General features: G+C 42.8%; 1 protein-coding gene across 1 annotated transcript in view; it reads right to left on the reverse strand.

Moving 5' to 3' along the window:
• The window catches only part of Rad50 (RAD50 double strand break repair protein), a 68,916-nt gene extending 47,068 nt beyond the window's left edge, over positions 1–21,848 (reverse strand). The window contains exons 1-7 of the mRNA XM_042688854.1: positions 21,500–21,848; positions 16,516–16,599; positions 10,810–10,961; positions 7,911–8,096; positions 7,295–7,499; positions 2,352–2,480; positions 903–1,068 (exon numbers count right to left, since the gene is read on the reverse strand). Of these exons, the coding sequence (XP_042544788.1) occupies positions 903–1,068; positions 2,352–2,480; positions 7,295–7,499; positions 7,911–8,096; positions 10,810–10,961; positions 16,516–16,599; positions 21,500–21,628 (1,051 nt within the window). The 5' untranslated portion in view covers positions 21,629–21,848. The remainder of the gene's footprint in view (positions 1–902; positions 1,069–2,351; positions 2,481–7,294; positions 7,500–7,910; positions 8,097–10,809; positions 10,962–16,515; positions 16,600–21,499) is intronic.
• Positions 21,849–24,260: the final 2,412 nt, after the last annotated feature.

The following is a 24,260-nucleotide window of genomic DNA, read 5'->3' on the forward strand; positions in this document are numbered from 1 at the left end:
CTTTTTTTTTTTTAATGTACATTCACATGCAGCTATAAAAAAAAAAAATACAAGCTGGGCAATGGTGGCTCACGTCTGTAATTCTAGTCACTCAGGAAGCTGAGATCGAAGATCACGGTTCAAAGCCAGCCTGGGCAGGAAAGTCCAGTGAGACTCTTTATCTCTAATAAACCACTCAGAAAACTGGAAGTGGCACTGTAGTTCAAGTAGCAGAGCACTAGCCTTGAGCTGAAGAGCTGAGGGACAGTGCCCAGGTCCAGAGTTCAGGCCCCACGACAAAACAAAAAAACAAAACAAAACACCAGTATGTCTGGGTGCTGGTAGCTCACACCTCTAATCCTAGCTACTCAGAAGGCTGAGATCTGAGGATCATGGTTCAAAGTCAGCAGGAAAGGGCTGGGAAGGTGGCTCAGTGGTAGAGTGCTTGCCTTGCATGCATGAGGCCCTGGGCTCGATTCCTCAGCGCCACGTAAGCAGAAAAAGCCGGAAGTGGCGCTGTGGCTCAAGTGGTAGAGTGCTAGCCTTGAGCTGAAGAGCTGAAGGACAGTGCTCAGGCCCAGAGTTCAGGCCCCACTACTGACAAAAGAAAAAAAAAAAAAAAAATCAAATGTCAAAGTCAGCAGGAAAGTCTGTGAGACTCTTATCTCCAATTAACCACCAGAAAATTGGAAGTGGTACTGTGGCTCAAGTGGGCCCAGAGTTCAAGCCCCATGACTGACCAAAAACACCCACAAAAAAGAAAGAAAACACAAAAAAATTGTTAGATAAATGGAAACATACTAAACATAACCTTTTGAGATTTGCTTTCTTTTCCTTCAGTCTAATTCCTTAGAGATTCTTCATTCAGGCTGAAGATGTAAATTACAGTAGTGAAAAAAAAAAAAGTAAATAATTTGTCCTACCCTGTTCAACAAGTAGTTCTGATTTTTCTTGATTGAGAAGCCTAGATTCTTTATTTAATTTTTCCAGTTCACGCTGGCAGTCTATTAATTTCCTTTCTTTATCCCTTACTGTTTTCTGATGATTGTAATATAACTCATTCAGTTGCTCATCACTTCCTTGAAAAACCTGTATGAAACCAAAATAAAAAGTTTTATTTGCCGGCACTGGTGGCTCACGCCTGTAATCCTAGCTACTAAGGAAGCTGAGATCTGAGGATTGCAGTTCAAAGCCAACCCCAGGCAGGAAATCTGTGAGACTCTTATCTCCAATTAACTACCAGAAAACTGGAAGTAGGGCTGGGAAGGTGGCTCAGTGGTAGAGCACTTGCCTTCCATGCATGAGGCCCTGGGTTTGATTCCTCAGCACCACATAAGAAAAAAGAAAAAAGCCGGAAATGGCACTGTGGCTCAAGTCTCTGTAGAGCGCTAGCCTTGAGCTGAAGAGCTGAGGGACAGCGCCCAGGCCCAGAGTTCAAGCCCCACAACAAATCAAAAAAAAAGAAAAAAGTTTTACTGCCTGATGCTGGTGGCTCATGACACTGAAAAGATCTTAGTGTAAAGCAAGACCATACAAACAAATCCCAGAGAATATTATCTCCAAGTAACCAGCAAAAAGCTGGAATTGGATGGAGATGTGGCTAACATGGTAGAGTATCAGCTATCAGTAAGAAAACTTGAACAAACTAAAGGCATATGGCTCAGAGCCTGCCAAGCAAGCATGGGGACCTTCAGCTCAAACTCCAGTATAGCCATAAATAAATAAATACATAAATACATTTGAGCTGGAAATGTGGCTTAGTGGTAGAGTGCTTGTCTAGCATACACAAAGCCCTGGGTTCGATTCCTCAGTACCACATATACAGAAAAAGCTGGAAGTGACACTGTGGTTCAAGTGGCAGAGTGTAGCACTGAGCAAAAGAAGGTCAGGAACAGAGCCCAGGCCCTGAGTTCAAGCCCCAGGACTGGCAAAAAAAAGAAAAAGAAAAAAAGAAAGAAAAAAAAAAAAAAAAAAGAAAAGCTGGCAAGGGCTGGGAAGGTGGCTCAGTGGTAGAGCACTTGCCTTGCATGCCTGAGGCCCTGGGTTCAATTCCTCAGCACCACATAAGCAAAAAAAAAAAAAGAATTACAAGAAAAGCTGGCAAGAGTACAACATCCTGAATCCAAGGCCCAGAATGAGCACCAAAAAAAAACAAAACAAAAAAAAACCTACAAACAAAAGCTTTAATGTACTATTATAGTCAATTTGAGGTATGAATTACAAACCAAATCTTCAAAACCTTTATTAGTATACACATACAAGTAACATAAACATCAAGATATTTTCCCCTAAATGTAGGCAGCAAAACTGGTTTAAGTCTGTTAGAACATATAAAAAATTTTTATGTAAAACAAAATTCTACTACCACAAACCTTTTCCATTTTCTGTTCTAGTTCATTGTTATCTTTCTCCATTTGCTTTTTTCGACTATCCAAGGCCTTAATTTCATTGTCAAGTTTCATTACTTTAGCAAGATTATCTTCAATGTCTTTTAGACGATCCTGAAAATAAATAAGTATTCTATACAAATAGAATTCACAATGCTGATGATGGATTTGCAAAGGCCAGGCACTTAATGCTAACACTGAGAAAATATTTAATGTTACTATCAGGACTGTAGAAGAGACAGAGAAATTGAACATCAAAGACAGGAAGTGATTTGTCCACAGGCTCTCCTAGTAGATAAAGCAGAAATTAAATTCTACTTTCAACCTCATGCCCTGACCTCAACAATGCACACACTAGTCATTCATTCTTAAGATGCTGTGTTGCAATATGTGGAGTATTACTTTTTTTTTTTTTTTTTTTGGTCGGCCGTGGGGCTTGAACTCTGGGCCTGGGCACTGTCCCTCAGCTCTTCAGCTCAAGGCGAGCTCTCTACCACTTGAGCTACAGCGCCACTTCCGGTTTTCTGGTGGTTTATTGGAGATAGGAGTCTCACGGTCTATCCTGCCCGGGCTGGTTTTGAACTTCGATCCTCAGAGCTCAGCCTTCTGAGTAGCTAGGATTACAGGCGTGAGCCACCAGCGCCCGGCTGAGTATTACATTTTTAAGAATTTAATCCTTGGGGCTGGGAAGGTGGCTCAGTGGTAGAGCGCTTGCCTTGCATGCATGAGGCTCTGGGTTCGATTCCCCAGCATCACATAAACAAAAAGAAAAAAAGCTGGAAGTGGTGTTGTGGCTCAAGTGGTAGAGCGCTAGCCTTGAGCTGAAAGCTGAGGGACAGTGCCCAGGCCCAGAGTTCAGGCCCCACGACCGGACCCAAAAATAAAAAATAAAATAAAAATAAAAATAAAAAAATAAAAAAAAAGAATTTACTCCTTATAAGGCTAATCTTTTTGTTTGTTTTTTTACAATGCTGGGGATGAAACTTAGGACTTACAGCATGCTAGACCACCAGTGTTCTACCACTGAGCCTCCTAAGTTAAACTATCAGAATTTCCGAGCAGGGTAGAAACTCACAGTGAATTAGTAATACATTCTGAATCTGTAGGCAATGGAAGGCAATACTTTAGTTCAAATATATTCTGGCTGGAAATGGTGAGTTCATATCTATAATGCCAATACTCAGGAGGCTATAAGATCTAAGGATCATGGTTCAAAGCCAGAATGGGCAGTAAAGTCTGTGGGACCTCCAATTAACCATATAAAGCTCGACATGGAGCTGTGGTTTGAGCTCAGAGGCACAGCCCAGGCCCTGAGTTCAAGCTTATCACAAAGAAAAAACTAACAAAAATGTAATTTTACCAGTAATAGTCATATGTATCACTAAATATTGTATTCTAGACATTGTACGAGGTGCTGCTACAAATTCTTTCTAATCCTTACAAGACTATATGCTAAGCAGGAAAACTGAAGGACTTTTATAAAACCATACTTTAAGATTAGGAGGGGCTGGGAATGTGGCTTAGTGGTAGGGTGCTTGCCTAGAAAGCACAAAGCCGAGTATGATTCCTCAATAAGCAGAAAAAGCTGGAAGTGGTGCTGTGGCTCAAGTGGTAGAGTGCTAGCCTTAAGCAAATGCTCAGGTATAGTGCCCAGGCCCTGAGGACTGGCAAAAAAAAAAAAAAAAAAAAAAGATTAGCAGATGGCTTTCCTAATGTGATGTTTGCCTTCAATTCCAGCCCCAGGGAAGCTGAGGAAGGAAGAATGAAAGCTCAGCAAGACAAATAGATCCTGGAGGGAAAAAAAAAAATAGGAGGAAGAGAAAAGGAGGAGGAGGAGAATGACGACAAGGATTTAGTACGATGACTAAAATTATAAGCTCAGAGTACTGTACAAAAAAGTAAACTTCAAACCTTACTTCATATCACATTCAAATATTAAACTGAGGGACTAGGCACTAGTGGTTTATACCGAGCTACTCAGAAGGCTGACATCTAAGGTTCACAGTGCAAAGCCAGCCCAAGTAGACAAATATGAAGACTCTCAACTCTAGAAGTGGAACTGTGGCTTAAGTGGTAGAACATCAGCAGTAAGAGAAAGAAGCAGAGCAAGGCCTAATTTCAAGTACCAGAATCATCACACATACATAGACATCAACTAAGGACTGAAGGCATAGCTAGAGTAATAGAGAACTGCCTAGAGCAAGCACAAAGGTCCTAAGTTCAAATGTCGGTGTCATCATAAAAATAAAGAAACAAATACAATTGTATAATTAAATATAATTAAATGTTTATAATTAATGTAAGAATTCAAACAAACTTTCTAGAAGAAATTTTTGTGAGACACTGTAACACTAGGTCATACAAAGCTTTGCACCATGAATTTGTGGGTGGAAAAGGAAATTAGAAGCAAGTTATTTCTAGCAAGTCCCATTTCAGGCAAGAAAGGAAAACAGGTTTAACGGGGCCAAGATAAAAGAATAGGATGTGGTAGGGTGGAAACAAGGAAGTAATCTGTAAATAGAAGGCATGCATCCTAAGAGTTGGAATGAAATCGTCTTTTGGGGAAAGATGCTGGACAAGGGATCTGGCCCAAACTTTGAGATTGATGCAGGCTAGAATTCTCCTACAGACCTTAAAAAAAGAACTTTGGAAATCATCTTTTTAATAAATACTTGGGTCTGGGGGTGGAGCTCAGTGGCAGAGTACCTGTACAGAGAGAGATGCAACTTGGGTTCAGTCAGTGTTACAATAAAGAAACTAAATATTAGCCGGGCACTGGTGGTTCACACCTGTAATCCTAGCTACTCAGGAGGCAGAGATCTGAGGATCACTGTTCAAAGCCAGCCCAGGCAGGAAAGTCCATAAGACTTTTATCTCCAATAAACCACTCAGAAAACCGGAAGTGGCAGTTACTCAAGTGGTAGAGCGCTGGCCTTGAGCTGAATTGCTTAGGGACAGCATTCAGGTCCAGAGTTCAAGCCCCATGACAGACAAAATAAAAAAGAAAGAAACTAAGTATTTACTACCTCCTGCTGGGGCCCCTAGGCCCTGGCCTAGGCTCTGAAGAAACACAGAATTAAGTCACAAACAAGCACACAAAAGCTTCAACTTTTACAACCTTGGCTAGAATCATGTCATCATTCATACAGACTATGTATTAGCACTTAGCTCTAACTTGACATTTCCTAAATGAATTTTCCATTTGAACTATATGGATTCCTTTGGCTGTCTTCAAAAAACAACTCCAATTTTCCTGTCCTTGTATTCATTAATGATCAACAAAGTTATGCTCTTAGCTCTTGTGTTTAAAATAATCAGCAAAAAAACAGAACTGGAAGTGTGGCTCAAGTGGCAGAGTGCCACTGGTAAATAAAAAAAGCTATGAGAGCTCAAACAAGACTCAAGTTCAAGGCAAATACTGTGGGGTGGGGGGATTAGGAGGGTAGAAGCCAGTCATGGTAGCACAACACCTGTAATCTCAGCTACTTTGGAGGTAAAAGCAGAAAAGTCTTGAGCTTGAGAGTAGCCCAGGCTAAGTTGGTGAGAGACTCCACGTCAAAAACAAACAAAAGGGCTGGAGGCAGGGCTCAATGTAAGAGCACTTGTCTCACAGTTGTGAGGTCCTAGTTTCAATCCCCAATATCACAAAAATGAATGACTGAGGAAATGATCAATATGTCCTAAAAACCCAGAATTATAAGATTAGGTAATTACTATTCAACAGCTAATGTTCTATACTATTAAGTTTAATCTTGGGAAGTGGTGCTGTAGCTCGTGGTAGAGCCCTTGTCTTGAGCTGGAGAGCTGAGGAACAGTGCCCAGGCCCAGAGTTCAAGCCCCACAACTGACAAAAAAAAAAAAAGTTTAATCTTGGGCTGGGAATGTGGTAGAGTGCTTGCCTGGCATGCATAAAGCTTTGGGTTCAATTCCTCAGTACCACATACAGAAAAGCTGGAAGTGATGCTGTGGCTCAAGGGGTAGAGTGCTAGCAAAAAGCAGCTCAGGGACAGGTGCCCAGGCTCTGAATTCAGGTCCCAGAACTGGCAGGAAAAAAAAAAAAAAGTTTAATCTTTTCCTTCTTCCTCTTCCCTAACAGCTTACCTTCTATTTTCTTATCTTTTCTGAAGTCTAGATTCTCTGGGTAATTTAAAGACTCAACATCTAATATAGACCTAAGATGTTACATCTATTAGTCTGTGGTAATTTTTTTTTTTTTTTTGGTCAGTCATAGGCCTTGAACTCAGGGCCTGGGTGTTATGCTCATAGCTAGCACTCTACCACTTTGAGCCACAGTGACAGTTTTTGAGCAGTTAATTGGAGGTAAGAGTCTCACAGGGACTTTCCTGCCCATGCTGGCCTTAGATTTCCACCTCCTGAGTAGCTAGGATTACAGGTATTAACCACCCACACTGAGCTTGTGATAATTTCTCTTGAAATAAATATATATTAATATAAAAATAAAGTACTTTAGGCTTAGAGGCATGGGCTAACTGGCACAGTACCTGTCTAGCAAACCACATTAGCACCAAATTAAATACATTAGTAGTCAATCGTGTACCTTAGAGGTAAATGCCACTATAGTTAAAACAAAAAAAAAATCCTTCGTTTACCAAGTAGCTATTTGCACAAGAATCAATTGCTGTGTATTTAAAAATTGCTAAGAGAAGATTTTAAGTGTTCCCACCACAAAAAAAATGATATGGTAATATACATGGTGATTATCTTGGCTTAACCATTTTTTACTGTACACGTACATTAAAATATCATATTGTATATCACAAATATGTGATATATATAACTTATTGATTATAAAAAGAAATGAGAGTGGGAGGTGTGGCTCAAGTCACACAGTGCCAGCCGATGAGTAAAAGCAAGCCTCAGACACCAAGTTCAAATCCCAATCTCAAAAAAGAAATAAATCAAATTACCTTCAATGGTTCAAGATCATTCTCATACGACCTGACAATTTCCTTTGAAGATGCTAACTGGGCTTCTTTAGTAGTAATCCGATCACGAATCTCGCAAGCTTTTTCCTTATTTTGTTTCAGATATTTCAATTCTGTTTGACATTCTTTTACTTTCTGACCTTGTGTCTGACGGACTTGACGAAGTGTATCTAAAGCTTTAATGTACCTTTGAAGATAAGAAATAAAACTTCTGGCTAAGTAAAATATAGTATAGCCAGGCGTTAAGATTTATTTAGAGGTGAAGCTGTGGGCTAAAGCGGAAGAGCACCTTCTGAGCAAGGAAGCAAAGCAGGTTCAAGATTCAGGAGTTCAAACCCTGGTATTGTCAGGAAGTTACAAAGTTACAAACCAGCCTGGCACCAGTGGCTTACACCTGTAATCCTAGCTAGTCAGGAGGCTGAGATCTGAGGATCACGGTTCAAAGGCAGCCAAGCAGGAAAGACTCTTATCACCAATTAATCACCAGAAAATAGAGCTGTGGGTCAAGTGGTACAACATTTACCTTGAGCTGAAGAGCTCAGGGACTATGGCCAAGCCCAGAATTCAAGCCCCACAACCAACAAAAAAAGTTACAAACCTAGTGGCTGAAAAGATCTCATCAAACTTCTGCTTCAGCATCTTTCCTTCACTTAAAGGCCAATTTGAATCTTCTTGGTGACAGAAAATGACATTATTTAGAACAGATTTGGAAACGCCAAGTGAACTGATCATTTCTCGATCAATTTCTGCACATTTAGAGCTAAGACTGACCTTTTCTCCATGCCTAGAGAAAATAAAAAGCAAGAACATACATAAAATAACCTCATGTAGTATCTATTCTATTACTTAATCCTTTGTACTATTCATTCACTGATGAAGAAAACATATATAACAGTACAAAAATGCTAGAATTTTTACATATTTTAACTTTTAAATACAATAATTTAAAATACTTATACATAATATATAGAAAATGAACTGTCTTCCTTGCCCAAAATAAAAAATAAGATATTTAAGTGAATAAAATATAATCAATAACAGAGAAGCAAAGATGAATTAAAAACATCTAAAAACACATGGTCTAGAAGGGATGTCTATTAACAGATGGATAGGGCAGCCAAAGGCAGTATCTGACTTGTCTTTACTGTTTTTTTATGCATTCCAACTTATATTTAAAAAAAATACTACAATGAGCAGGCCTGTAATCTTGGTACTCAGGAAGCTGAGGCAAAAAACCAGTGAAGTCCAGGCCAGCTGGTTACCTACCAAGATCAAGGTCAGCCTAAGCTACATAGTGAAACCTGGTCTCAAAAACAAAACAAAACAAAACGCTTTAAGAGAAAAATCCTTCTCTGTGTAACTAATGTGGAAAACAGTACACTGAGCAGCATACTGAAAATGTTCTGTAGGGGGCTAGAATAGATACACACAGACCAGCAGATTATCACCGTACATCATGGAAAGATGACAATAGCTTAGACTAGAAATAAAAACAGATACAGGGAACACTTGGGTTAAATCCTGGCATTTAGTAATGGATTAGGTTATACAGAGCAAGGAAGGTATCAAGAGTTAGGTCCTTGGGGGGCTGGGAAGGTGGCTCAGTGGTAGAGCGCTTGCCTTGCATGCATGAGGCCCTGGGTTCGATTCCTCAGCACCACATAAGCAAAAAGAAAAAAAGCCAGAAGTGGCGCTGTGGCTCAAGTGGTAGAGCGCTAGCCTTGAGCTGAAGAGCTGAGGGACAGCGCCCAGGCCCAGAGTTCAGGCCCCACGACCGGACCCAAAAAAAAAAAAAAGAGTTAGGTCCTTGGGTGTGTGTCGCTGGATGGAGAGAAGAATCATTCACTAGGATGAAAAGTACTGCAAAACAACCTACTAGGAAGTTTTTTGTTTTTTTTAAAAAGGGTCAGAGAATCATGCCATTGTTGTGGCCATGTTGAATCTGAGCTATCTTTAGAACAATTGGTAGAAAATGAAAAGGGTCTGGAAAACAGAGGTCTGGTTAGAGAAATAAATTTGTGAGTCACTTGTGAACACATAGCAATTTGAGTGATGAATATATGAGATTACCTACAAAGAAAATATAGAGCAAATTAGAATAGCCAAGCGCTAGTGGATCACACCTGTATACAAGTTACTGTGGAGGCTGAGATCTAAGGATCATGGTTCAAAGCCAACCCCGGCAGCAAAGTCTGGGAATCTCTTATCTCCAAGTAATCACTAGAAAATCAGAAGTGGAGCTGTGACTCAAAGTGGTAGAGTGCTAGCCTTGAGTGAAAAGCTCAGGGACAGTGCCCAGGCCCCTAAGTTCAAGTCCTATGACAGAAGAAAAAAAAAAGCTGGAAGTGGAGCTGGGACAAGGCCAGTCTTCAGAGAAAAATTAAGAGACAGCACCCAGACTGCAAGTTAAAACTCTAGGATTAGAACGAAAGGGAAAAAAAAAAAAAGGGACTAAGAGACAGCACCCAGGCCCCAGTGCAGACGTGCACACATATATACGAGGAAGGAAGGGAAGAAGGAAGGTAATTAGGTACTTTGATCAACAAGGATAAAGCCTAGAATCCAAAATCTAGCCGGGCACCAGTGGCTCATGCCTGTAATCCTAGCTACTCAAGAGGCTGAGATCTGAGGATCACGGTTCAAAGCCAGCCGAGCCAGTGGGGGGGGGAGTTTGTGAGACTCCTATCTCCAATAAACTGCTAAAAAAAACGGAAGTGGTGCTGTGGCTCAAGCGGTAGAGCACTGGCCTTGAGCTGAAGAGCACAAGGACAGCGCCCAAGCCCAGAGTTCAAGCCCCACGACCAAAAAAACAAAAACAAAAAACAAAATCGAAAGCCATAACAAGATGATATTTGACTAACACTACTGATAATTATTTAGGAATAAATTATTTCCCTACTTGTCAGCTTCTCATCCCTATACATGATACTGGCATTTTTTATTCATTCAACCTGTATTGGAATGATTATGTGTTTTTAATTCAGCAACTGTTCATAAATTACTGAATCTTTAATGGACCCACTCTCATTAATAGTATCGAAAAATGCAATGATGCTGGTGGGAGGGACCGTGTATGAATATGTAGAAGCAGTGAGTATATGGAAACCTCACTCTTTTTTTTTTTTTTTGGGGGGGGGGGGGGGTCCAGTCGTGGGGCCTGAACTCTGGGCCTGGGTGCTGGCCCTCAGCTCTTCAGCTCAAGGCTAGCGCTCTACCACTTGAGCCACAGCGCCACTTCCGGCTTTTTTCTTTTTGCTTATGCAGTGCTGAGGAATTGAACCCAGGGCCTCCAGCATGCAAGGCTGAGCCACCTTCCCAGCCCCAACCTCACACTTTTTATCCAATTCTATTACAAATTTAAACAACTCTAAAAAGTAAAGTCCTGCTGAAAGAAAGTTAAAGTATTTACCAAAATAAAGTTGTATTTTAAAAACCTTACTCTTAACAAATATAAAAGATTAAAAATAAAGATACTCAAATATGTCATGAAGACCTACTTTGTTCTCGTAATGATTCCTTCCAGAGTTTTAAATTCTGTCTTCTTGCTTTTTTGACTGCACAACATAGATCTCTGCACAGCTACAAGTTCTCCATTCACGTCACGAAACTGCAGACGGATCTGGGCTCTTACATCTGTTTCTTGAGCAACCTTTGAAAGTGAAAGAATAATTATGCTACTTTACAAAGCACCAGAATGCTAGTTCTAAAAAGTATAAACAACAGCCGGGCACTGGTGGCTCACACCTGTAATCCTAGCTACTCAGGAGGCTGAGATCTGAGGATCGCGGTTCAAAGCCAGCCTGGGCAGGAGAGACCGTGAGACTCCTATCTCCAATAAACCACCAGAAAACCGGAAGTGGTGCTGTGGCTCAAGTGGTAGAGCGCTCGCCTTGAGCTGAAGAGCTGAGGGACAGCGCCCAGGCCCAGAGTTCAAGCCCCACGACAGACAAAAAATATATATATATATATATAAACAACATTGCTTATTCAAATGAATGCCAGTGGCTCATTCCAGTAATGCTTGCTACTCAGGAGGCTGAGATATAAGGATTGCTATTCAAAGCCAGCCTGAGCAGGAAAGTTTGTGAGAATATCATTTCCAATTAACTACCAAAAAAAGGCCACAGGTGGAGCTGTGGCTCAAGTGGTAAGAGTGTTAAGCATTAAGCAAAAAAGCAGCTCAGGAACAGCATCCAGGTCTTGAGTTCAAGCCCCAGGACTAGCACCAAAAAATAAATAAAATTCATTACACAGCAGGACGCTGGTGGCTCACGCCTGTAATCCTAGCTACTCAAGAGGCTAAGATCTGAGGATCATGGTTCAAAGCCAGTCCAGGCACGAAAGTCCATGAGACTCTTATCTGCAATAAATCACTAGAAAACCGGAAGTGGCGCTGTGGCTCAAGCAGTAGAGTGCTCGTGTTGAGCTGAAGAGCGCAGGGACAGCGCCCAAGCCCAGAATTCAAGGCCCACAACCAACAACAAAAAATTAATTACACACACACACACACACACACACACACACACACACAGAAAAGAATACTTGTTTTATTAAAATGACACAATAAGTTAGAATGAACTTGTGACTTTGAAATTATGTAATTATTTAATCACAATCAAAAAAAAAAAAAGAACCTCGGGGAAGGGAGGGAGGGAGGGGATGGTAGGGGGGAAACAATGGAGGGGGTAACAATGTTCAAGAGGAAGTGTACTCATTACCTCACTCATGTAACTGTAACCCTCTGTATAGTAGCTTTACAATAAAAAAAAAAATTACACAAAAAAAAATAAATAAATAAAAATAAATAAAAAAATAACAAAAATAACAAAATGACACAATATTATCTACCTCCTTTACTTACTACCATTCTTTCTTTTTTTTTTGAACAGTCCTGGGTCTTAAACTCAGGCTCTGTCTCTGAGCCTCTTTGTGCTCAAAGATAGCACTCTACCACTTGAGCCACAGCACCACTTCTAGCCTTTTCTGTTTACGTGGTACTGAGGAATGGAACCTAGGGCTTCATGCATGCTAAGCAAGCACTCTACCACTGAGCCACAATCCCAGCCCCTCAGCTACATTCCCAGCCCCTCATATTTCTTTAGAATAGTTGCATAGCCAGTCCTTGGATCCTGAACTCAGGGCCTGGGCACTATCCCTCAGCTCTTCAACTCAAGGCTAGCGCTCTATCACTTGAGCCATAGCACCACTTCCAGCTTTTTCTGCTTTATGTGGTGCTGAGGAATCGAACTCAGGGCCTCATGCATGCAAGGCAAGCACTCTACCACTGAGCCACCTTCCCAGCCCTCATAACAGATTATTTTGAAAATTATTTGTAGAATATCTTCTAAAACATGAGTTTGTCTATTTCTCTGTGACTGGAATGAACTTACCAATTTGGAGAAGGAATGTTTAAGTAAAAATAAATTCCTGGGGCTGGGAAGTTCGCTCAGGGGTAGAGTGCTTGCCTCTCATGCGTGAAGCGCTGGGTTCGATTCCTCAGCACCATATAAGCAGAAAAAAAACTGGAAGTGGCACTGCGGCTCAAGTGGTAGGGACTAGACACCACCTAGGCCTAGAGTTCAGCCCCATGACTGACCAAAAAACAAAAAAATAAAAAATAAATAAATTCCTTTACAGCCTCTTATCAGGAAAGGTATGCATGGGTTGGAGGAAAGGAGAGGGGAAAGGGGAGGGGAGAGAGGGGAGAAGTAAGGGGGAAGAAGTAGGAGAATGAAGAAACAGGAAAAGGGGGTATGAAGAGAGTGGGAAGAGAGAGAAGAGGGGAAGGGAAAGGGAAGAGAGTACCTAGTACCTAGTATCTGAACTCTCTATTTTATCTCATCATATTTTAAAAGTTAACTATATAGGGCTGGGAAGGTGGCTCAGTGGTAGACTGATTCTCTTGAACGCCATGAGGCCCTGGGTTCGATTCCTCAGCACCACATATTCAGAAAAAGTCGGAAGTTGCACTGTGGCTCAAGTGGTAGAGTGCTAGCCTTGAGCTGAAATGCTGAGGGATAGCACCCAGGACCAGAGTTCAGGCCCCACAACCAACCAAAAAAAAAAGTTAACTATATATAGCCAGGCACCAATGTTTTATACTTGAAACCCTAATTATCAGCTAAGATCTGGAGAATTGAGGTTCAAGTACAGCCTGGGCCAAAAAGTTCATTAGACTCTATCTCCAAAATAACCAACAAAAAACAGTGTTCAAGGCCAGCAAAGACAGCGAAGTCCAGGAGATCCTATCTCAAAAATAACAAACAAAGCGAAAAAAGGGGTGACATTGTCCAAACAAGAAATATTCTGGGGCTGGGAAGGTGGCTCAGTGTTAGAGCGCTTGCCTTGCATGCCTGAGGCCCTGGGTTCGATTCCTCAGCACCACATAAGAAAAAAGAAAAAAGCCGGAAGTGGCGCTGTGGCTCAAGTGGTAGAGCGCTAGCCTTGAGCTGACGAGCTGAGGGACAGCGCCCAGGCCCAGAGTTCAGGCCCAACAGCAAAAACAAAGCAGCTACCAACCTAGCAAGTATAAGACCCTGAGTTCAAACTCCAGTATTTCAAAAAAATAAAAATAAAATCTCCAACCTTAGTTAAATCTCATTTGATACTTGCCATTGAACAATTGAACAAGACAAAAAATACAAAATCAAGATTGGTCTCTTTGGCTGGGAAGCTGGCTCAGCGGTAGAGTGCTTGCATTGCATGCATGAGGCCCTGGGTTCAATTCCTTAGCATCACATAAGCAGAAAAAAACTGGAAGTGGTGCTGTGGCTCAAGTGGTAGAGCACTAGCCTTAAGCTGAAGAGCTGAGGGACAAAGCCCAGGCCCAGAGTTCAGCCCCCATGACGAACCAAAAAAAAAAAAAAAAAACACTGGTCTCTTTAAATCTTTACACATAAATCTCAATTGAGATATATGATAAATACATGTAACACTTGAGAATTTTATTATAAAACACAAAAAAACTGGGCATAGTGCCTATAATTCCAGTACTTGAGAACAGAGATCAAGAGATCAAGGCCAAGCTATACCTTTAATCCCATCTACTCAAGAGTTCAAGGCCTACCTATGAAAAGATAGCATCAAGACCCTCTCTCAAAAACAAAAGGACTAGAGGCAAGGTTCAAGTGATAAAACACTTCCCTAGCATGAACACAAAGCCATGAGTTCAAATCCTTGGCCAGGAAGGAGGGGGTGATGTTGGAAGCAAGCTTGGGCTATAGAGACTGTCTCAAAAAAACAGCCAAGCACCAGTAGCTCACACCTGTAATTCTATAATCCAAGCTAACTCAGGAGGCTGGGTCTACCAGAATAAAAAAGTACTACTACAAATAACCACAACCAACCAAAAAGAAACAGAAAAGGTAAAAGCTAGAAGTTACTCAGGAACAGTTTTTTAATTCAGATTGGAGCTTCTAGAGCATGTTTAAATGTTGATATGACTAATCTAATAAAGGAAAACTGGTGAGGCACTGGTAGCCCACTCCTATAATTCTAGCTACTCAAAAGGCTGAAATCTAGCCAGGCACTGGTAGCTTATGCTTGTAATCCTAGCTACTCAAGAGGCTGAGAACTGAGAATCTAGGTTTGAAGCCAGTGAGGGCAGACAAATCAAAAAGACTTATCTGCAATTAACCAGCAAAAAGCTAGAAATCAAGGAGTAGCCCAAGTACCAGCCACGAGTAAAAAAGCCGAGTGATAACATGAAGCCCTGAGTTTAAGAGAGGTTGGGATTAGGGAGAAATTGCTGATGCAAGAGAGATGGAAATTCTTGAGTTGATACATAGACTCTAGCCTCTCAGAGTAGTAGGTTGCTAAGGAGTAAAACAAACTGGCATAACACATGATTATAATCCAAGCACTAGGGAGGTAGAAGTCCCAGGTTTAGGTTGTATAATAAGATCTTATCTCAGGTAAAAAAAAAATTTCAACCTTAATAGAGCAGTGAAAAAAGAAAGAACTGTATATACATATGGTACTTTGGTAGCTTTTATGATTAGAGTAAGAAAATGTTCATGGTTTCTCCAATTCTTCAATAAAGTACACAATGAGATAAATGAAGAGAGGGCTTAGTAAATATACAACATAGTACTATTTCTGTTTTTTGTCTCATGGACTTTTCCTGCCTGGGCTGGCTTGGAACCATAATCCTCAGATCTCAGCCTCCTGAGTAGCTAAGATTATAGGCATGAGCCACCAGCACCCAGCTGGTATTACTATTTCTTTTTTTTTTTTTTTTGCTGGTTGTGGGGCCTGAACTCTGGGCCTAGGCACTGTCCCTCAGCTCTTCAGCTCAAAGCTAGTGCTCTACCACTTAAGCCACAACACCACTTCCAGCTTTTTTCTGCTTATGTGGTGCTGAGGAATCGAACCCAGGGCCTCATGCATGCAAGGCAAGCACTCTACCACTGAGCCAACTTCCCAGCCCTGGTATTACTATTTCTAAGATGAAATTTCATACTTTGATAATTACAGAGTTGTCTTTAAATGATCAATAGGGTCAGTTAAACTACTGGATATAAACTCAATGGAACACTACTTAGTAATTAATACTGTACACTGGTAAGTACTGTAGATCCACAGATCTACAGTATTTAATTTGTACAGTATGATTCTAGTGATGTGCTAAAATACACTTTTCTGCCTGAGCAGAAAAGTCTGAAAGGTTCCATCTCCAAAATAATTAGTAAATTAAGCTTGTAGGTGTGGCTCACGCAGTAGAGCAACAGCCAAGCAAGTAAGCTGAGTTTAAACCCTGGTTCCAGTCTCCCTGCTTCCCCCCATATTCATAAATCATCACACATTTTAGACAGTCTGGCTTGTTTCAGCCTCCTGAATGCTAACATTACAGACCACTATGCTAGGCAACCAAGTATAAAATACTTCAGGTATACACAACAGTTTCAAAATTAATAAAAGTACCCATGTATCAAACATGCAGATTGAGTTTATCATGTTTCAAATAGGACTTTATAATAATTTAGTAAAAAAAAATCTGAATATAAAATTAGGAAGAATAAGACCTCAGCTATATAAAGGAGACATTAAAAAAAAAAACAGTAAACAATGGAAACTAAGATTATGTTTAGGTGACCTTCATCTCTCTTTAAACTTGTCCATTCTGTGTTCTACAGTAAGCTATTACTGCTTTTATAGTAATAAGAATGTTATTTTGAAATACAAAACTGTATTAGAATCATTACCTTGGGATCATGAACGAATGTATTTCCTTTAGTTCCAGGAGGGAAGTCTCCAGTAGAAATATATTTTAGACATTCAATGATGGTCTAAAGAAATACAAAAGTATATCAGTTATAATGGAATCATAGATTCTTTTCACAATCTTTTTTTTTTGGCTGGTCCTGGGGCTTGAACTCAGGGCCTGCACATTTTGCATGAGCTTTCATGCTCAAGGCACTCTACCATCTGAGCCACAATTTCACTTATGGCTTTTTGGTAGTTAATTGGAGATAGTTTTATGGATTTTCCCTACTATAGCTGGCTCTGAACTGATATCCTCAGATCTCAGCCTCCTAAGTAGCTAATATTACAGAGGCATAGCCAACAACATTCTCTTTATTTTATTTATTTTTTTGCCAGTTCTGGGGCTTGAACTCAGGGCCTGGGCACTGTCCCTCAGCTTCTTTTGTTCAAGGCTAATGCACTCTACCACTTGAACCACAGCACCACTTCTGTTTTTTTGTTTATGTGGTACTGAGGGACTAAACAGGGCTTCATGAATACTAGGCAAGCACTCTACCACTAAGCTACATTCCCAGCTCCAACAACATTCTTTTTTTTTTTTTGTCAGTCGTGGGGCTTCAACTCTGGGCTTGGGCACTGTCCTTGAACTCTTCAGCTCAAGGCGAGCACTCTACCACTTGAGCCACAGTGCCACTTCCGGTTTTCTAGTGGTTTATTGGAGATAAGAGTCTCACAGACTTTCCTGCCTTGGCTGGCTTTGAACTGTGACCCTCAGATCTCAGCCTCCTGAGTAGCTAGGATTACAGGCGTGAGTCACTGGCGCCCAGCTCTAACAACATTCTTTATATGTCACAAGCTGGGCACTGGAGGCTGAGATCTGAGACTCACCAGCAAAGTCCTTTAGACTCTTATCTCCAATCTCCAGGAAAGCATAAGTAGAACTGTGGCTCTAAGTGGGAGAGCACTAGCCTTGTGCTAAAAATAAGCTTAGGACAGCACCCAGGTCCTGTGTTCAAGACCCTCAACAAATAAACAAACAAACAAACAAAAGGGGCTGGGCAGGTAGCTCAGTGGTCGAGTTGCTTGCCTAGCATGCATAAATCTCTGGGTTCGATTCCTCGCACCATATAAGCAGAAGTAGCGCTATGACTCAAGTGGTAAAGTGCTAACCTTGTGCTGAAGAGCTGAGAGTCAGTGCCCATGCTGAGTTCAGGCCCCAAGACCAACAACAAAAAAAAAAAAACAAATAAAAATAGAAATATTTATCACAGAGACCATGAATATGATCAGGTAAAATCTGACAACATAAAACCTGTAATAAAAATGATTAAAAAACTGGTATTGGAACCAGGCGCCAGTGGCTCATGCCTGTAATACTAGCTACTCAGGAGGCTGAGATCTGAAATCGCAGTTCAAAGCTAGGCCTGGCAGCAAAGTCCGTGAGACTCCTATCTTCAATAAATTACTCAGAAAGCCAGAGTGGTGCTTTAGCTCCAGTGGTAGAGGACTAGCCTTAAGCTAAAGAGCTGAGGGACAGTGCCTAGGCCAGAGTTCAAGCCCCACAGCCAGAAAACAAAAACAAAAAACTGGGATTAGGGCTGGGACTATGTGGCTTAGTGGTACAGTGCTTGCCTAGCACACATGAAAGCCCTGGGTTTGATTCTTCACTACCACATAAACAGAAAAAGCTGGAAGTGGTGCTGTGGCTCAAGTGGTAGAGTGCTAGCCTTGAGCAAAAGAAGCTCAGAGACAGTGCCCAGGCCCTGAATTCAAGCTGCAAGATGGCAAAACACATACCAGGTACAGCTAACAAGCCTCACATGAGGCCTGATTAAACTTCAGTACTCCTAATAAAGCAATTATTTAAAAAACAAAACAAAAAACAACAGTAGCAAAAAAACAAACGAACAAGGAGCCCAAGGATGGGCTGAGTTGACCTAGCATCTCTGAGGAGGCTCTGAGTTCCATTTCCAGCAAAACAGACCAAAAAAACAAAACAAAAAAACTGACAAAACAAAAAACTTCCAGATTGTTGTAAGCTTTGTTTTCCAGACAAAAGAAACACAACGAATATACTGAATTTTCTGAATCTATCTATCTAAAACAGGAAGCAGACAGTTCAGGAAAAAAATGAGGCCTAGGAAAACAGCTGCCAGGAATTCAGAGATGGACACCTTGTTAATTAATAAAACCTTGATTAAAAGCATATGGGCCCTATTTCCTTTGTTTTAAACTTTTCAGACATTCATAAGCTGCAACATTTAGAAAAAAGGGGAAAAGAGTGGGTCTTTTATCCAAATAATTAATATACTCTGAGAACTGAGAAAAGGTATCTTAAACTTACACTGGGGACTCAAAAACAAAACATAGTTAAACCAAGTGTGGTAGGCCACACATGTAATATCAGCACTCAGGAGGCAGAAACAGGAGGATTCCAACCTCCTGACCACCTTAGGATGACCAGTGAGACAGTATGGACAAAAAAAAAAAAAAAAGTTTAGGGGGCTGGGAAGGTGGCTCAGTGGTAGAGCGCTTGCCTTGCATGCATGAGGCCCGGGGTTCGATTCCTCAGCACCACATAAGCAAAAAGAAAAAAGCCGGAAGTGGTGCTGTGGCTCAAGTGGTAGAGCGCTAGCCTTGAGCTGAAGAGCTGAGGGACAGTGCCCAGGCCCAGAGTTCAGGCCCCAGGACCAGACCCAAAAAAAAAAAAAAGTTTAGATAATTACTCTAAGTTCATAGAAAAGCTATACAATTAAAATGGTAACTAAATGGATGCTAGTGGCTCACACCTGTAATCCTAAGAGACTAAGACGTAGAGGATGGCTTTGAATACAGCCAGCCTGGGTTAACTTCCAGACTCTATCTCCAATTAACTAGCAAAAAGCAAAGCTACAGATGTGGCTCAAATAATGGAGTGCCAGTAACAAGCAAAGCCAAGATCAAATCCTAGTGCCAAAAAGAAAAATTGAAATGCTATTACTTCTTAAAAGTATCATTACTTGTTAAAAAAAATTTCTCTAATTAAAACCAGATGAACTTAATGATGGCTAAGAATGACATAGAACTTTCTATGTGCCAAATACTTTACTAAGCACTTTTACATACCTTACTCTTCTAATTTTCCTTGACCCTAGGTTCTAGAAACCTTTTTTTTTTGGTGGGTTGTGGAGCCTGAACTCAGCATGGGGGCTGTCCCAAAGCTCTTCAGCTCAAGGCAAGCACTCTACCACTTAAGCCACAGTGCCACTTCCAGTTTTCTGAGTGGTTAATTAGAGAGAAGAGTCTCGCAGACTTTCCTGGCCAGGCTGGCTTTGAACCCAGATCCTCAGATCACAGCCTCCTGAGTAGGATTACAGGCCTGAGCCACCAGCACCCAACTCTAGAAACTTTTATGCTCATTTTAAAATGAGAAAAACAAAGCACAAGAGCAGTTAGATCCCTTTGCCAGCAGTTACACAAGGCAATAAGTGAAGCAGAAAGCCAGTGCTCATGGACCTGTCAGTCTCCCAATACAGCACAAAGCACCTAACAGGCATTACATAAATAACAATTTTATAAAAACTAATAAAGGCAGATAATATTCTCTCATTCGATTCTCAACTGCATTTTCACAGATTCTTCCCTTTGATCATTTCTGTACTTATACCATCATTACTTTTTCTCAAGTCACTTTTCTAAACCAGAATGCTTCTTGGCTGTTTCCCCCCCCTTTTTTTTTTTTGTTGGTCATGGGGCTTGAACTCTGGGCCTGGACGCTGTCCCTCAGCTCTTCAGCTCAAGGCTAGTGCTCTACCACTTGAGCCACAGCACCACTTCCGGCTTTTTCTGCTTATATGGTGCTGAGGAATTGAACCCAGGGCTGCATGCATGCAAGGCAAGCACTCAGTGAAGCCACCTTCTCAACCCATAAATTTAAAACATTCTTTACTTTTAAACAATCCCAGTATGGGCTGGGAATGTGCCTTAGTAGTAGAGTGCTTGCCTAGCATGCACGAAGCCCTGGGTTCGACTCCTCAGCACCATGAACTGAAAAGGCCAGAAGTGATGCTGTGGCTTTTGTGGTAGAGTGCTAGCCTTGAGCAAAAAAGCTCAGGGGCAGTGCCCAGGCTTTGAGTTCAAGCCTAAGGCCTGGCAAAAAAAAATAAACAATCCCAGTAAAGCAAGCTATGCACCAATATTTTATTTTGACTAAGAGCATCCTAACAAAATCGTTCTCCAAGTGTTAAGCCTAGCCATCTGGTCTTCATCTTAAGGACAATTATTTTCCATCTATTATGCTTAACAACCGGCATGCTTACGACTCTTCATTATCTGTCATATTTTGTACCTTTCTAAGAAATTGCTTTTTGGGACAACTACTGGGAAAGGAAAAGAAAAATGTGTCGGTAAGTAAGGGGAGGCGGGGTTAAATTTAAAACCGTGCAAGAAAAAAGACTGGCAGGGTTTCTCTCCAGAATAGAAATGTGGGACTTGGGGGGACGGGGAGGGCGAACAGCGGGACCTAGGGGGAAAAGAGGGGAGATGACAGAAGTACACACGTATGCATGGACGTAAAAGGTCATAATGAAATCCTCTTTTAAAAATTGCAAGATTAAAAACCAATGAGTAATGGGGCGAACATGACCAAAGTAGATTACACCCCTGTATGGGGGGAGAGGGGGGTCGACCCACAACAAAAAGCCTCTACGTCAAGACAGTTAGTATGCAAAGTAATCAATGCTGACCCAAGGGCTTCTGGTAGGGTTCGCTGAGCGCTCAGTAGGTCCCAGTCCCGGGGGTGGGGGGACGGAGTGAGGGGGGGAGGGGGACGGGCAGCACCGTCGCCACCACAGCCCGAGACACGAGCGGCCGCCTGGAGACCCCTCGAGACCACGCCCCGGGGCTCTTCCCGGGCCCCCGCCGCCCCTCTCCGCCCGGACATTCGGTTACCGGGATGGTCAAGAGGCGGCGGGCCGGAAACGGAGGCGGTCACTCCGGACTTACCGTCTTCCCCGCCCCATTGGGTCCAACCAAAATTGTGAGGGGGCTGAAGAAAGTGATAATTTGCTTATCTTTGTCCTCTATTCCAAAACTCCGCACTCCCAGAATGCTCATCTTTTCGATCCGGGACATGTTTGCAAACGTTTCGGATCTCAACCCCGGGGACGGGAGGCCGCGGCCCAGCGAGGCCGAGCACGCGACGAGGACGCCACGGGCGGGTGCCGGGGGCGCCGGCCGCGAGGGGCGGGGGGTTCTGCTTCAGCCCCCCACGCGCCGGCTTCCTTTCCCCGCGGCGAGGCGAGAGCGGCCCGACAAAAAGCACCGGCCGAACCACCACCCGGACAAACACGGACAGATTCCCGCCTCCGCGGCCCCGCCGGTCACGTGAGGCCCGCGCGCGCCGCCACGCCGTACGCACGCACGCACGCCGCGCAGCCAGTCGGAGCACGCCGGGGAGTCGGAGGCGGCGTGCGATGCGCGCGCAGCCTACGAGCTTCCGGCTTCTTGCGCGGGCCGCGCGATAGGACGACGCTATGGAAAACGCGGTTCCTGGGATGGCGGGAATGGGCAGGTTGACGTGGAGTCGGAGACCCACTAATGTCAAGAGCGTTTTCCTCACCGTACCCGTTCCCGCTGTCCCTCACACCCTAATGGCTTGAGGGGCGGGGGGGGGGGGGGGGGGGGGGGGATGGTTCGCGCGGTCACGTGACAGTGAACATTAAAGATAATGGCAATGTCAACTCCTAATTAGCTGTAAGTCTTGCTACGTGCCACTCACACCGACGCTGTTCGGGGCCCTCGGGTGGCTCTGTTGGTTCGGATTGTGGGTGCTGGGGATGAAGCCCAGGTCAGCAGCTCTGCCACTCAGCTACCCTTGCGCATTTGCTTGTTTTTGTGCTAAGGGCTCGAACTCAGGGCCTCAGTTCTACCGGCTTCCTGTCTCCTGAATAGCTAGGATTGCAGGTGCAAGCCATTGTGCCCAGCTGAGCTTCATTTATCCCTTGTTTTCCTCCCTGGTTTGGGGGAAAAAAATATTTTTCTTATTTCTATTAGTTTAGTGGTTATACCTGAACTTTTCACATGGCTTTTATTTTTTGTTTTTTGCCCGTCCTGGGGCTTGAACTCAGGGCCTGGGCACTGTCCCTGAGCTTCTTTGCTCAAGGCTAGCACTCTACCACTTGAGCCACAGCACCACTTCTTATCTCCAATTAACCACTAGAAAACCAGTTAGTGCCAGTTAAGAAGTTCAATGTCTGTTTTTGTAGTACTGGGATTTGAACTCAGGGCCTGATGCTTGTTAGGTAGGATCTCTGTCTTTTATTTATTTTTTTTGGGGGGGGGTCCGGTCGTGGGGCCTGAACTCTGGGCCTGGCTGTCCCTCAGCTCTTTCAGCTCAAGGCTAGCGCTCTACCACTTGAGCCACAGCACCACTTCTGGTTTTTTTCTTTTTGCTTATGTGGTGCTGAGGAATCGAACCCAGGGCCTCAAGCATGCAAGGCAAGCACTCTACCACTGAGCCAACTTCCCAGCCCCCAGGATCTCTATCCTTTAAATCACCCTTCAAGCCCCTTAGTATTTTCCTTTCCTATAAGGTTTTTTTTTTGTTGTTGTTGGTCCTGGGGCTTGAACTCGGCCTGGGCACTGTCCCTGAGCGCTTCAGCTCAAGGCTAGCGCTCTAGCGCTTGAGCCACAGCACCACTTCCAGTTTTCTGGTGGTTCATTGGAGATAAGAGTCTCACAGGCCAGGCGCCAGTGGCTCACACCTGTAATCCTAGCTATTCAGGAGACTGAGATCTGAGGATGACAGTTCAAAGCCAGCCCGAGCAGGAAAGTCCGTGAGACTCTTATCTACAATAAAAACCACTAGAAAACTGGAAGTGGCGCAGTGGTTCAAGCAGTAAAGCACTCACCTTGAGCTGAAGAGCGCAGGGACAGCGCCCAAGCCCAGAGTTCAAGCCCCACGACCAACGGAAAGAAAAAAAAAAAAAGTCTCACGGACTTTCCTGCCTGGGGTAGCTTTGAACTGTGAAACTCAGATCTAAGCCTCCCAAGTAGCTAGAATTACAGGCCTGAGCCACTGGCACCTGGCCATCCTATAAGGTTTTTTTATTCAATAAAAATTACATGAGGCTGGGAAGGTGGCTCAGTGGTAGAGTGCTTGCCTTGCATACATGAGGCCCTGGGTTCGATTCCACAGTACCACATAAGCAGAAAAAGCTGGAAGTGGTGCTGTGGCTCAAGTGGTAGAGCGCTAGCCTTGAGCTGAAGAGCTGAGGGACAGCACCCAGGCCCAGAGGTCAGGCCCCATGACCAACAAAAATAAATAAACAAAATAAAAATTACATGAAAAATATGTTCAGGGATTGAAAGGTCAGAAGCTAAAATGGTTAAGAAGTGTTGATGTAGGGCTGGGAAGATGGCTCAGTGGTAGAGCGCTTGCCTTGCATGCCTGAGGCCCTGGGTTCGATTCCTTCAGCACCACATAAGCAAAAATGAAAAAAGCCGGAAGTGGCGCTGGGGCTCAAGTGGTAGAGCACTAGCCTTGAGCTGAAGAGCTGAGGGACAGCGCCCAGGCCCAGAGTTCAGGCCCCACAACCGGAAAAAAAAAAAAAAAAAGTGTTGATGTTATAAATTTGCATTTAGTCACCATAAAAAATTAGGAGAAACATGCTCAGTTAATTGATCACAATCACTTCATGGAAGTGACTACCCAGTAAAAACCACAGTTGTCAATGTTAAGAAACACGTTACAAATAGAGATAAA

The sequence above is a fragment of the Dipodomys spectabilis genome, unplaced genomic scaffold (genome assembly GCF_019054845.1).
Source record: "Dipodomys spectabilis isolate Male_0828 unplaced genomic scaffold, ASM1905484v1 ptg000119l, whole genome shotgun sequence".
Taxonomy (NCBI): Eukaryota; Metazoa; Chordata; class Mammalia; order Rodentia; family Heteromyidae; genus Dipodomys; species Dipodomys spectabilis.